The 15,864-nt window shown below is 38.2% G+C and overlaps 1 protein-coding gene across 1 annotated transcript; it reads left to right on the plus strand.

Annotated features, from left to right (window-relative positions):
* Positions 1-6,224: 6,224 nt before the first annotated feature.
* Positions 6,225-8,594, plus strand: LOC105046006 (thioredoxin H4-1; the record flags this gene model as incomplete). The annotated part of the gene is given in 6 exon segments (XM_073257483.1): positions 6,225-6,528; positions 6,987-7,051; positions 7,738-7,785; positions 7,787-7,861; positions 8,159-8,266; positions 8,562-8,594. Coding segments are annotated over 5 exon segments (285 nt in total), but the record flags the coding sequence as incomplete, so codon positions are not given.
* Positions 8,595-15,864: the final 7,270 nt, after the last annotated feature.

Consider the following 15,864-nt stretch of genomic DNA (forward strand, 5'->3'; position numbering starts at 1 on the left):
AATCCAGAAATACTTAATTTTTTTATTTTTTAAATAAAATATTATTTTTTATATTTAATTAAAAAAATTAAAAAAATTTAGGTGTCTGGATTGTAGGTGCCTACAATCTAGTGTAGGCGCATATATCTGGATTGTAGGCATCTACAATCACCTAATTTTTTTAAATAAAATATTATTATTTCATATTTAATTAAAAAAATTAAAAAAAATAGGCACCTAGTTTGGATTGTAGGCACCAACAATCCAAATGTAGGTGTCTACATTTGGATTGTAGGCACCTACAATCCGAAACACTTAATTTTTTATTTTCTTAAAATAAAATATAATTATTCATATTTAATTAAAAAAATTACTCATATTTAATTAAAAAAATTAAAAAAAATAGGCGCCTAACCTGGATTGTAGGTGCCTACAATCCAGATGTAGGCGCTTACATCTGGATTGTAGGCACCTACAATCCAAAAACACCTATTTTTTTTATTTTTTTAAATAAAATATTATTTTTTATATTTAATTAAAAATTTTAAAAAATAGGTGCCTAGATTGTAGGCACCTACAATCCAGAAATAATTAATTTTTTTTATTTTTTTAAATAAAATATCATTATTTTATATTTAATTAAAAAAATTAAAAAAAAATTAGGCACATAATCTAGATTGTAGCCTCCTACAATCCAGATGTAGGTGCCTACATCTAGATTGTAGGTGCCTACACACCTAATTTTTTTATTTTTTTAAAATAAAATATCATTATTCATATTTAATTAAAAAAATTTAAAAAAATTAGGTGCCTAATCTAGATTGTAGGCGTCTACAATTCAGATGTAGGCGCCTACATCTGGATTGTAGAAACACCTAATTTTTTTATTTTTTTAAATAAAATATTATTTTTATATTTAATTAAAAAAATAAAAAAAAATTAGGTATTTCTGGATTGTAGATGCCTACAATCCAGATGTAGGCGCCTACATCTGGATTGTAGGCATCTACAATCCAGAAATACCTATTTTTTTTTTATTTTTTTAAATAAAATACTATTATTTTATATTTAATTAAAAAAATTAAAAAAAAATTTAGGCGCCTGAATTGTAGGTGCCTACAATCCAGATGTAGGCGCATACATCTGAATTGTAGGTGCCTACAATCCAAAAACACCTATTTTTTTATTTTTTAATAAAATATCATTATCTATATTTAATTTAAAAAAATTAAAAAAAATTAAGATTGTAGGCGCCTACAATCCAGATGTAGGCGCCTAGATTGTAGGCACAAATATCTATTTTTTTTAATAAATTACTATTATTCATATTTAATTAAAAAATTAGGCGCCTGGATTGTAGGCGCCTAGATGTAGGCGTCTGCATCTGCTTAGCCGTGTATTATTTTTAGGTGCCTACAATCCAAATATAGGTGCCTACATGGGTCCTTAATTTTTTTGAATTTTTGTCAAAATTGGATTGTAGGTACTTGGAATGTAGGCACCTACATCTGGTTAGTCCTGTTGGGTCACAGGTCGGTCAGATCACAGGAATTTTAGGTCAAGTCACAATATTCGAGTGCTTTAGGTCAGGTCACACGGTGCTTTAGGTCAGGTAAGGTCAGATCATACTGAACTTCAGGTCAGATTAGATTACAGTGTTCTGTCTACATCACTGCACATTGTTGGATGTTAGCGATCTCCGATTTAGGGTTTAAGGTTTAAGATTTAGGGTTTGGGTTTAGGATTTAGGGTTTGGGTTTAAGGTTTAGGGTTTAAAGTTTAGGGTTTATTGGTCAGCATCCATACACATCCATGATGATGATGATGGCTTGGAGATCATCTCCTGATTGATCATCGAACCACGACCTCTGATGAGAGCTGGGAGGATCCTATCGGCTCGGATCGGAGGATGATCGGAGGATTCGAATCGAAGGATGATCGGAGGATGAGAGTTTGAAAGATCTGGATCCTACTGGAGGACGATCGGATCCGATGAGAGCAGGGAGGATCGGATCCGACCAGAGGATAAGAGCTGGGAGGATCTGAAGACGTCCAGATCTGACTGGAGGATGAGAGCTGGGAGGATCGATCGATCAGATTCGACTGGAGGATGAGAGTTGGAGGATCCAGATCCATCGGATGAGAGCCAGTAGGATCCGACTGGAGGATGATCGGATCCGACTGGAGGATAAGAGCTGGAAGGGTTCGACCGTTCCGAGCGAAGGATAAGAGCTGGAGGATTTGATCAAAAGACGATCGAAGATGATGGGAGCTGGGAGGATCTGGATCCGATCAGAAGATGAGGGCTAACAGAATCAGATTGGAGGACGATCAGTTTCGATCGAAGTGGATTATTTTCATAATTTATTTTAAAATTATTTTCATAAATTATTTTAAAATTAATAATAAATTAGTAAAAAATTAAATTTAATAGGATGGTGGTGGATTATTTTTTTAAAATTAATTTACAAACATCATTTCAAATGACACTTTCGATTTTTTCTACCAAAATGACATGTACCGAAGTGCCACAGGGTGTAATGGGGGTGTACCGAAGTGCCACAGGGGTGGGGATGTGTAGCGAAAAAATACCATTCCAAATGGCATTTATTATCCAATAAATATCATTCAAAATGGTGTTTTGTGATTTTGCATTATCTCTGTAAATAAGTTGAAAGATGCATTATTTTTGTAATTTTTTTTAATATTATTTGAATAAAGAACTCTTCATATTTCTTATTAAAAAGTACATTTTACTTATTCAACAATTCTAAATGATGCCTTTTATTTTTTTTCATAAAAATGTAATTATTTGATAAGATTATGACCAATCATCATTTACATGGACTAGTCAGGTAATTTGGCACCAGTTGCCCCTTTTACATTGGTATCATGCGTGGATGATACTTTTTCCTGCATGTAACTTTATAGTGAGTGGACAAAATGGTTTCAAACTCAGCTCCCACACCTTCAAAAAATTGTTGTGTTTGAAACAACCATTGATCATAATCAACTTAATTAGATCCAATCTATGCCATTAAGCTTCATTAATTAAGGTATCTAGCTTGTAAGTAGTATTTGATTGTTTAGATCCCACCCCTAACTTCATTAAACCCCAATATGCAACTGATGATGACTATCAATGATAAATGCAGTCCCACACTCTCTTGATTTTTCCCCTATTCGACGTATCCAACACTGGCTTAAACCGCATTAGGCTTGACCAAAATGATGGTTGATTTGAGCATGGATCTTACCACAAAATATTGAATATTTGACCATGCTAAGATTTTAAATAAGATGATGCCATCTGTACATGGACATTATTTAAGCCTATATCTATATTTAACAAGCTATGATTTTTTTTTTCCTATTATTCTAATTTCAAAACTGGATCCAAGTAAAAATAATGCGATGCCACATAAAATAACATATGTCAATTGTGTTCATTTGGAAGGCATTGAGGAGGGCTAGCTAATTCACCCTCCAATTAATTGAAGATAAAAAAGATAGGAAGTTCCTAAAAAATGATATGGTTGCCCTATTCAAAGAATTTTATAGGAGTACATTGAAGATTAACAGACTTTCCATAGATTACCCTCGTTCCAAAGAAGAGATATCCGGCCAATCTTCTTAACAATCTATACAAGATCATCACAAAGGTTCATGTTGCACAACTTAGTCTCTTCCTATCTTGTTTCGTGCATGGATTGCAATCAACTTCATAAAGTCTTTTCCCATCTTATTTTGTGCACGAATTGCAATTAACTTCATAAAGAGACGACCCATCCTTGAGAACATCATGGCAACTAGTGACATCATTGGTTACTAGAAGAGGTCTAAGATGGATGGGCTATTTGTAAAGTTGTTTTTGATAAAAACACTCATTTGACTTGATTGGATATTTCGATTGGACCTTTCAAAAGTGAGTGTTTCCTAAGTTATGGATTAACTACATCTCCAATTTGTTGTCTTTTTAATGGTTCGCCAGGTTAGTGGACACAATGCAAGAGAGAGAGAGAGAGAGATCAGGCAGGGGACCCTTTAATTTTATCAGCCGATTTATTTATATCAACAATAGATGTGTTGACAAGATTATTGACTTGTGCATGAGAACAGGATATTGTTTATAGTATAAACAACAATTATATAGTTGGAACACTCTCTCTTTATAATTAATTTGCTGTGATTCCACTCTATTTATCAAAGGGACATCTGTTAATTTGACTGCGGTCAAGGCTCTACTTTTATCCTTCGAGAGCTCAATAGCTCTCAAGATCATCTGGGACAAAAACTTCATTAAATTTGCATGAATATGGAGGAAGCTGAAGCTGAAAATCTTGCCAAAGTGCTTAAATGTAAGTTGTAAAAATTTCCTTTCATTTACCTTGGCCTACCAATCAAGGATAGAAGGTTAACGAAATCAACTTGGATACCCTCATTAGAGAAAATTGATCCATAGATTAGCTGAATGGAATGGCTAGCTTTTATGTTATGGAGGAAGAATTACTCTTCTAAAATTTTCTTCCCAGCACATTGCATGGCAGTTTTTGGAGCTTCCTAGGTAGGTCTATCATCAAATTGCCAGAAGAAGACAGGCCTTCTTCTGGAAAAGAGAGGATTAAATTAGTGGATTTAGTTGTCTGGTTAATTGGGCTAATATATGTAAAGCTAAAGAAGGGGGATTAGCAATTAAAAATCTTGAAGAATCCAACATTGCATGGTTGGTTAAATGGGCATGGAAGTTCTTGGTCAAAGATGAAGTACTTGGAGGAAAATTAGTTAACTCTACATTATGTTAGAAGGAAGGTGGGACTAAAGACTAAGAAAAGGCTGCATTGTTTCTCCCCAATATATAAAGACATAAACAAGAGTCAAAAGGCTTTCTGCCAGCGTCTTGTATTCAAGTTAGGAAATGAGTACGGTGTGTTTTAGGGAGGATGATTGGCTATGTACTTTGCCTCTGAAACTATTGTTTCTGATCTCTATTCTTGAGCTATGAAAACTAATTTTACTATAGTTTCTCAATGGAGCAGTGCGGAAACCGAAGACACACACAAGTTACAAGGCCTATGAACTTGCAGCAAGACGAGGAATTTGTTGAACTCCTGACATCTTGAATACCATCTCCCTCAAGTTTTGATGATTAAGGTTATGCGGAAACTAACAAATGACATAAAGTTCCTAGTGGCTTCCTTCTACCAAGTTTTTAAACATCGGATGGCTGAGATGTATTATGATACATTACGGAAGCTAGTAATGCCCGAGGAAGTGGAAAAGCTTCACTTGTTGGCCCTCGTGAATAGACTGCAAATGAAGGAATTACTGGTTTGGAAAGTGTTGGCATATGAGAGGAGAGAAGTTCTCGATCCCAAATAAGCTAGAGATAAATGGGATGGGTGCTGGTATACAAGAGGAGGGAAGTTCTCGATCCCAAATAAGCTAGAGATAAATGGGATGGGTTGGTTCTCTGTGCTCGAACATACGAAGTATTATCCATTTTGATCAATCCATTGTATGGAACTTCGTAATTTTACCTTTTAAAAGATGCCTCGTTAGAGGAAAGAAGACCTTGATTCTCTTGAGTCACAATTGATGTGGGACTAATAAAATGCCATCCTTTTACAATAGAAAGGATGATTGGTAGCTTCAAGTTGTGGCTTCATACTTAAGAGTGCAGGTCATCTACTTCTCCATTATAACTTTGACAAGTACGTATGGAAGGCAGTTAAAAAATACTATGGAATCAAAGGACATCCTGCCACCTTTCTATCGGCCTAGCCCTCTTGTAGGAGGAAACGAGTCATTATTGCTACGAGAAAATGTTGCTCTCTTATAGAACTGGCATTATTCGCGCGCATCAAGAGCTGCAGATCAAGAAGATCTTCATTGAGGACGATTCTGTCATGGTTATTAGTTGGATCCACGATAAGCAAGACATCTCGATATTCATCCACTATTCCATGACATTTGGAGGCCCTCAATCATTCCACTTGAATAATTATTCGACATGTTTTTCGAAAGATAACCGGTATTACTAATTGGGTTGTTTTTTTCGTAACCGAACACATTAGAAATTGAATCTAGTGTCAAAATGACGGCCATCTAAAAATACTATATCATATTTTGTATCTTGATCTTTTATGCTGCACTTGCAGTCTAGTTGTATAATAATAATAATAATAATAATAATAATAATAATAATAATAATAATAATAATAATAATAATAATAATAATAAGGTTGCCGCCAATTTTTGATGGCTCTTTGTTAGCAAGTTAGGAGAGAATGGAATGCAGAGGTATTTAACGGTAAGTCCTCTGGAAAAAATGCAAAGGTATTTACAATCCTTCTAACCCTTACAACTGTCGCAAGAACGATCGTTCTGGCCTCCCCGGCGCGCTCCGCCGTCCCCGCCTCGCTACCGTTTTCCTCCCGTCCGTTCTCGGGTCTATTCTCTCCGATTCCCGCCGGTTCTCTCCCGCCATTAATAACGGATCGGTACCGGTGGGTCTCTTCTCTCCCTCGAAGGGGGACGGCTTGGCTCAATGTATCTGTTCTTTCCCATTCATTTTTTCTTGGTGGTTCCGATGATGAGATCCCGCGAAATCAACAGAAGAAAATGAAATTTATGAATCTTCTTATGTTTTGTGGAATATGGTCGACAAGGAAAAGTTGAGAAACCATGATCCACTTGACCTTTTTTTTTTTTTTTTTGCCTAAAAGGAAAAAAATTGTCTTTTGAGAGAACCTTTATGAATTTATTTTTCGCTGTCAAACAATGGAAAACAAGATTTCTATGTGACTATTTCTCTTCTCTCACTATTTGGGCAATAAATTGTGACCTTAAGGTGTAAGAAATCAGCTATTTTCTAAAAAATTCTATTTTGTTTGGATTGCAGGCATCTTCTACTATTTCTCTTATTTTAGGTTGTCCGAGTTTCTTGCAAGTGCCATACACATTTCCTGTTTTTTTTTCTAAAGAAGTTTGTCTAATTTTCCCTACAGAAGCTGGGTGACCCTGTTCTCTTGGTTGGCTATCTTGAGTTAGAATGGGCAACTGCATGGATAAGGTTAGTGTTTCTAAGCTAACTACATGAGAAGTCAAGGCAGCGCAAGATATTTTGTTCCAGTGCCATCAGCTTTCTTCCTTTGTTTCATAGCCACTTTTAAAGGTTTCTTGGTAGATGCACTTATATACCCTGTTAATTACTTCTTCCTATTCACTTTTCTTTTAATTTTAATTTTTTATGTAAAGAAGTAGGAAATATATGCATGTGTTTGTTGTGGTTGTTTCGGTGTGTCTCTGCACCTTGGCATAAAAAGTGATGGTGGAAATGGTCAAGTTTATATCACAGGCTTGAGCTTTGAACTTCATTAGAGGCAGAGTTAATGAAAAATTGCATTTGTTTACCCAACCCCCCCACACCAACAACCCCCAAAAAAAAAAAAGGCGTTTTGGCTGCTTTACCAGTCACCAATTTTGAGTTTTGATGTTTTAATAATGTCTCAGCTCAACTTTTTTGGCTCACAAACCATGTAGCAAACCAAGTTATTCTCACTGCTTTTCTTAATTTGGATCCATCTTTCTCAGGAACATAATGATTTAGAAATAATTTCCTTGATGTCATTGGCCTGCTCAAATATGCATAACGTAGTCAAATAAATAACGGGAGAAAATTGCTGTAGGGTGCTTCATGATCTTCGCTGCCTTATACCTTTGTGAAGGCACTTACTTTCTTTTTCTTTGTTTTGTTAGATTTGTGTTACTGTCTATTCTGAGGACAAACTAGAACACAGTGGTGGAATTAATTGTTCATACCATAACTGATAAAGGAAGCTGGGATGAGAAGATATCAGAAGCAAATAAGGACGGCAAGATAGTAAATAATTTTATATAGTGTTGACCACGCATGGAAGGATGTATGATGTCAATGCATGTAACTGGATGATTTTAAAACATTGCTTTGTTCTTCATTCATGCACTCGAAAAAACAATGATCCACTTTTCTATTCATTGTCGTTCATGATATGTTTCTTTCTGATATTTTTTACAAATGGGACTTTGTTAATTTAGTCATCCTTTTATATGCATATATGTATGTGTGCATTTGTGTGCGTGAATGTGAGTGACAAAGTTTTAAATTTTAATCCACAAGTATTTATCTTCTCTTCTCCAGGTTGTGGTAAATTTCAGTGCATCTTGGTGTATTGCACCTGTTTATTCCAAGCTATCTGAGGCGTTCCCTTCGTTCACTTTTCTGTCAATAGATGTTGATCGGATGACAGTAAGTACTTTTATTTCTATTGCTTTTATTGTGCTTTCAAATTTATGCTCATGGCATTACAGACTTTTTTATGTTTGCTTGGTAGTTTCCTACCATACATGCTTGTCAACCACTTAGGCATATAATGTTGAGTTAAAGTCTGTTCAGTAACTGATATTATCTTCTGAACAAAAATCAATATGTTCATATTTTTTGCTTCTGTATATTGTATACACTTTTCTGTCTAACAACTCTTTTGACATACGATTATATGAAAGGAATTAAAGTAAAATCCCTGTCATTTTGGCGGTTGCAGGAAATGAGTACGCCATGGGACATCCAGGCGACTCCGACATTCATTTTCCTAAAAGATGGGCAGCAGCTGGATAAGCTTGTTGGTGCCAACCAAGTTGAGCTTGAGAAGAAGTTGGAACAATTTGGCTTTCTTCCATTGACGAAGTGTTCGTGATGAGGAATCTAGTTTTTCCTACAGGGAAGAACTAGAAGCATTTGATCAATGGCCTTTCGCATGCTTCTTCTCATCTGTAGCCCAACAATCTGTAGGATCACAATTCTGATGATCTTATAGGAAGGTTCAAATGGTAAGGTGCCTCTGTATCAATCGATTTGTTCCTGGATCAAGTTTTCAGGAGTCATAAGTGCACTGGTTAAATGTTCCTTGAATTTGAGCTGTTAACCTTGGCGAAGACTTATTTTGGCTTTTGTGATGTGTATGAGATATATGAAATTGATAAGCTAGATCAGTTGATACTCTGCCTAGGCAGCAAGAAAGTCTGTAGGAGCCTTGCCGATCTATGTATGAGTGTATTATGTGGCACCCCAAATGTAATAATTGTTTGACATTCATACAGGAAAGCTGCCATCAAAGTATCAAACAAAATTCAAATTGTAATTGTTGCAGAAAGATTCCCAACTGCGCATGGATGATAACTAGAGCAAATCGGAGACCATCGGAGCAGTATTTCTGCAAAACAAGTTCCTATCGAAATTGACTTTGGCGGAGACACAATACTTCGTCCTCTCTTGTGATTTTTTCTTCTTCTCCTTTGTTCCATCAGATTTTTGATTTGACCGTCGGAGTGACACAATACTTCGTGCTCTTTTATGATTTTCTCTCCTTCTTCTCTATTATGTCAAATTTTTGATTTGACCGTTGGAGGATCCTGTCGGAGTCAATTCTGATTGGAACTTATTTTGCAGGGATGCCGCTCCGGTGGTTTTCGATTCGCTCCGGCCATCATCTGTACGTGGTCAAAAATCTTCCGCAATATTTACTTATGATCTGTTATTTTCAAAAACTTTGATTCTAATTGCTTTTAGAGTTGATGGGCATTGCTCATGATAACAATCGTAATAAACCTTTGCTTAAATATGACTAGATGGGGGCCTAATTTAAAAAATATATATATAAAAAGGTGATATGTACATATGTCTCATAGTTGGATGCATTGTAATGCCACAGTGCAGCTTAAGCTCAAGAGTCCTGAATAATTTGCAGATATAACTTCTAGAATTCATAAAGTGTGCATACAGTATGAAGCACATATATGAGCCAGCACAATTTGGTGAGGAGAATATACAATGGGCCCATATTTCAGTATTAAGGGTGTGGAGGGTAAAAATAGGGTGCCCCACTGAAGTTGATGTGCTTATCCAGGACTTGTTAAATTGTTTCTTACTAGAGTTTTCCCCGCTATAGTTTCCAACATTTGATGGCATAAATGGCACATGAAATCTTGATCTCCAGGCTAGGAAACCTGAAAAAAAGGATCTAGATTGTATATAAAATAAGAGTTATTCATCATCATACCTCGAATCCAACATTAGGGTCCCTAGGGCTAGGCCCTAAAGATATGCAACACCTTAAAATTCATACAACCTTGAAATGTCATGAATATAAATGATCCCAATTCATAATAAAATGTTTCATCTAAACAAATAACAAAATTTGTTTAATTTATAAAACTAAATCATCCAACTAGTATTAATGATATTCTATCTATTCGATCCTTTTAACTATGATGCCAATCATAGTCAAGTACATGCATCCTGTAATTAAAAAGGAAAGGAAAGAAAGGGATGAGTTTTATAGCCCAATAAGAATTCTCACACATCAATACTAACATAATAATAATAAATAAAAAAATAATAATAATTGTTACTCTTAAATTTCATACGACTATCATAATCATAAAATGTTCATAGCAAATGCATCTTTTTGTGAAATAAATTATATTAAATAATTATCTCAAATTATTATATATCGGATCTGATAATATTTAGATGCTTGGCTCTGGATTATGAAAACTATGTTTCTGGCCCATGGTTGGGTATCAACATAGCAGCTAGTTTTCCAACATTTGATGGCATAAATGGTACATGAAATCTTGATCTTCAAGCCAGAAAATCCTAAAAAAAGGGACCTAGATCGTACTCAAAATCAGAGTGATTCATTATTACTCCCCGAATCCAATACTCAAATTGGTCACGTGATGATTGCACTCCCTAGGGCTTGGCCCTAAAGAATATACAATATCTTAAAATTCGTTACAACTTTGAATTTTTATGAATACTAATAATCTCAACTCATAATAAAATATTTCATATTAATAAATAACAAAACTTGTTCTATTTACAAAACTAAATCATCCACCATTTAGTCACATAATTCAATTACATATTTATGAAATATTATAATTCAAGATTATACTCTTTTGTAAAACTTGATGTACACAATTACCAAAATCCACCTAAGTCAAGATCAGTGACATATGATACATAATTTTATACAGAGTCATATTTATATACTTAACAAATAAGTATATAGCATAGAACTATTAAAATCACATAGAGTAAAATCAGTGATGCATAAATAATTTTTATATAAACATGTGATCAATATCCAATAATTCTTGTCTCTATCGTTAGCCAAATCTAGATACAGTGTCCATCAGTCCATGTTTAGTATATCTATCCATATAACTTCAACTCGTCCTCCATCAACCATCAGTATAAAAAATATTTAATTATTATTAGATATCTATTTTCAAAGTTCTAATATCCGAATTACTCTTAATCTCCAAATTTTTTTGACTCTACCTAATACATAACTAATTATTAAATAAAAATTTAAGAATTTTTCTTGATTTAAGGATTAGAGCCTTAATCCTCTTGCTCGACACCTTTTTGTCCAGTTAATTCCTCCCATACATAACTAAAACTAATAACTAAGGGAAATCATAAAGTTGTTATGATCATGGTAGAAAGGTTATGGGAGAGGAAGAACACGGCTGTCTGGATAATGATATTCGATGGCTTGACCAAATCTGAATGACTCATCCCATAGATCATGAAGCAAGAATTAAATTGGTTCAAAGATGATATGACATGCATCATCAATGATGGGTGTTCTACAAAAAAAAAAAAAAAATCAAGGTAGAGATCAATACATGGGAAGATCATTATGATTTTAGTTTAGGACTGATAAATCATATAGAGCGAGAGAGTTGAAAGAGAGAGAAAAAAAAAAGAAGAGAGATAGCTCTTCTTCTTCCCTTCAAAATAAGGAAACTTCCCTCTTTTTTTCCAAAATAAAGACCACGGTGGCTAAAAGCAACTCTCAGCTACGGCATCATCGACAATAATAGTCGGTCAACAAAAAGCAAACAGAAAAAAGAACAAGAAAAATAGAGAATGAAAGATCCAAACTTTTTCTTCTTCCTCCTTTTTGTTTCATGAATAGCTTACTAGTCGGTGACCACTACCTCGATGTGAGGCCTTGATCGGCTTCAAAAAAACTATGGAGATTGGCCCAAACTAGTGGCCAGTGATGGTGAATATGGAAAAGTCAAAATAAAGCACCCTTGTTCGATTTAAAATCCGACAACTCATCAGCTCCAAAAGACATGTGGCGAAGGCCATGGGACCGAAAAAGAAAGGAGAATAAGGCTTAAGTCTCTTACCTAAATCTAGTGAGACCAAGGAGGTGACCTGACAATTTGTCCCCCCGGATAAATCCAGAAGAAAAACTTAGAATTGATGGAAATTTCTTGAGAGAGCGGTAGTGTAGCTTAATAGAGGAGAAGGGAACTGTTGCGGCCAATCGCCTCGTCGTCCGATCGCCGGGGAGCGTGCATCTGCAAAAATGAAGTCCGCACTGACCGGAGGCGGCTCCGGCGGGGACCCTCCGACGGTCAAGTCAGAGAGGTGACTGGGCAACAGTGAAATGTAGACAGAGAGCTCGAGCGAGAGAGAGAGAGAGGGAGGAGCGAGCCTGCGTTTTTGAGAGAGACGGAGCGGATCGATCCCTTGCACTGTTGCCTTCCCCGATTTATATAGTGGAACACGGTATGGTGCCGTCATTAATGGCGTGGACAAATGAGGAACTGTCAACTCACTGTGGACTGTCAGGGTCGCCGTGAAAATGTCATGTCGCCGTGTGGCTGTCCAATCACCAGGATTGACAATGCCCTCGGCGGGACAATGCCCCTAGGTAACCGCGCCGCATGTCCGTGTCAGAGCTGACAAGGTCTGGCGGCTGTACGGCGGTTGGAGGAGCCGACCGACCCAAAGTCGGTAGCCAGCTGAGTGGTGTCGGCCCCCCGTTGGTCGGCGAGCCTTCCGTGAGTCGGCCATCGGACCTCTGGGTTCAGTCGGTCGGGGAAAGGTGCGCCCGACGTATCCTCAGTCGGTCATGAGCCGATAATTAGCCGGTGATGGCGTCCGTCAGTCGGTCGGTCTATCGGCCAGTCGGAGTCGTCCGTCGGAGTCGGTCGGGCCGCCAATCGGTCGGGCCGCCAGTCGGTCGGTCGGGCCGTTAGTCGATCGGGCCGTTAGTCGGTCGGGCCGCCAGTCGGTCGGGCCGTTAGTCGGTCGGGCCGCCAGTCGGGGTCGTCCAGTCGGTCAGCCAGTCGGGGTCGTCGGTCGGTATATCCTAACAGTTGCCCCCCCCACTCCTGAGCTTGATGTCGTGTTGGCTCGCTTGAACACGTGGGCGACGACTTCGGACGAAAGAAGTGGTTTTCCGTCTTTTCTTGCCCCGACTCTGGCGATCACATCAACGAACGATCCAATATCGGTCGTCCCGACTGTAGGTCGAGCATGCACATCGGATCGGAGGTCGGCCAACCTCCGAACGTTGCTCGTCGACACGATCATTCCGCAGAATCTGATAGTCGAGTAGCATCCAACGTATTCGGATAGGATAACGATGGCAAGTCGAATATCCGTTGTCCAGCCCTTGGTCGGACGTATGCATCGGGATGTATGATAAACGGTGGCAAGCCGAATATCCTTCGATCGGTCATGACCAGATCGGTATGTCGCGAATGCGACTGCGGTCGTCTTGGCGTTTTGCCCTTCTTAGTCGAAGCTAAGTCGGCAAGTTAGCCAGCCGCATTAGTCGAAGCCCTTTGCCTTCAGAGGTGGGGGCCGTCATAGATATTCCGCTCCTTCGATCTCCGTCGTAGAATCCGATACGTCCTCGACGATCGAGACGTAGATTGAGCAATTGGTTCAGCGATTCGTTGATCGGGCCGACGACGGAGTCATAGATTCGGCGATCGACAATCGAGCCATGTTGGTCGGGGCCTTTTGCCTTCAGAGGCCGAGGCCGTCGATTTCGGCGATCGATGATCAAGCCGTTGATTCGGCGATCGACGATCGGCTATGTTGGTCGGAGCCTTTTGCCTTCAGAGGCCGAGACCGTCGATTTCGGCGATCGGTGATCGAGCCGTTGATTCGGCGATCGACGATCGGCCATGTTGGTCGGAGCCTTTTGCCTTCAGAGGCCGAGGCCGTCGATTTCGGCGATCGATGATCAAGCCGTTGATTCGGCGATCGGCAATCGAGCCATGTTGGTCGGGGCCTTTTGCCTTCAGAGGCCGAGGCCGTCGATTTCGGCGATCGATGATCAAGCCGTTGATTCGGCGATCGACGATCGGCCATGTTGGTCGGAGCCTTTTGCCTTCAGAGGCCGAGGCCGTCGATTTCGGCGATCGGTGATCGAGCCGTTGATTCGGCGATCGACGATCGGCCATGTTGGTCGGAGCCTTTTGCCTTCAGAGGCCGAGGCCGTCGATTTCGGTCTACATTTCACTGTTGCCCAGTCACCTCTCTGACTTGACCGTCGGAGGGTCTCTGCCGGAGCCGCCTCCGGTCAGTGCGGACTTCATTTTTGCAGGTGCACGCTCCCCGGCGATCGGACGACGAGACGATTGGCCGCAACAGGAACCTTTCTTATAGGCAAGATCCCAATGTTTTAGTTAAACTAAGCTTGTTGAAGGACTCTTAGAGTCCACCGAAATTAGGAGAGGAAGAAGACTCCTAACTTATTCTTTACACGCATGTGCAGCTAATGGTTCTGGGCCAGGCCAACCCCATTAGCTTAAAAAAAAAAAAAAAACTCAGGTCATTACTTTCATTATGGGCATAGAGGCCAATGAATAACTTATTATCGAGAAATTATTGCATGCATCAGTTGCAAGTGAACCGAGGCAAATCCCGGAGCATAGCACGGTGGATAGCGTGCAATCGGGAATTGGTGAAATAAAGGGATAGCGTGGTGTGTTATCCACCGTGGGATTTAATGCGGTCCAATTGTACCTGGTGCATGCAATACGGAGACCTTGTTATCAGGTTCGTTTGGTAACATCTGAGCCTGTAGAACTTGTATCTGAATCGCGATGCTTACAGTGCGATCTGCAGTCTTCATTCACGTTTGTTGAAACCTCCATTCTTTGATCCAACAATGCCACCTCTGCATATATTAATTTTATTAATCCATTTTAGTATTACATAGATCTAATTTATTTGGCTTTCCGGAAACAAAGAAATATGCATGCAGCCAACAACACCATGCAAAAAGCATCTGGCTAAACGGGCGACTTTCAGCGACAAAATCTTGGATCATTTGCTATTTGAAAGCAACCAGAACATAACCAGTTCCTATTGAACTCAGAGTATGATCCAATTCTCCTCCTATTTTGTGGCCACCTTATCATGAATCTAACCAACTTGCTCACTGTGCGGCCGACCTTGTGGTAGAATAGGAAGAATCTAATTTGAACAAAGTCTTTCCTTTTTTTTTCCTTTTTGATTAAAAAGAAGAGCTATTAACTATTAAATTTTATAAGTCAGAATGCATAGGTATAACATATAATAAATTACAAAAAGGAAAAAACCTTTAGCCTAAAACTAACCATTGTCATAACAGCATCCTATTAGATGTACCATATCCATGCATAATTTCGTATTTTATCAATATCTGATATATTTTTTATTATTACATCATAAATTAATATTATAATATAATGATATCAATGCGGGTTCTGTACCGAGTGAATTTTATTCATATGGATACTTATATGTCAAAGCATTGTAAATTATTTGAAATATTTAAAAAATGTATTGGTTAAAATTAAAATATGTTAATCAAAAAGAAATCAATCCACATTTTTCTTCTCAACGATGGAGATATATATTTTTTTCTTTTTTTGGGCGGGTAAGACTACATGCTTTTCTTGCTTGCATGCATTGCATCTTCCTATCACGTTTCAATCACTGGCAAAAAAAAATCGGGCCTGACCGTCAGGGTCCAT

Source organism: Elaeis guineensis, chromosome 5 (genome assembly GCF_000442705.2).
Source record: "Elaeis guineensis isolate ETL-2024a chromosome 5, EG11, whole genome shotgun sequence".
In the NCBI taxonomy this organism is placed as follows: domain Eukaryota; kingdom Viridiplantae; phylum Streptophyta; class Magnoliopsida; order Arecales; family Arecaceae; genus Elaeis; species Elaeis guineensis.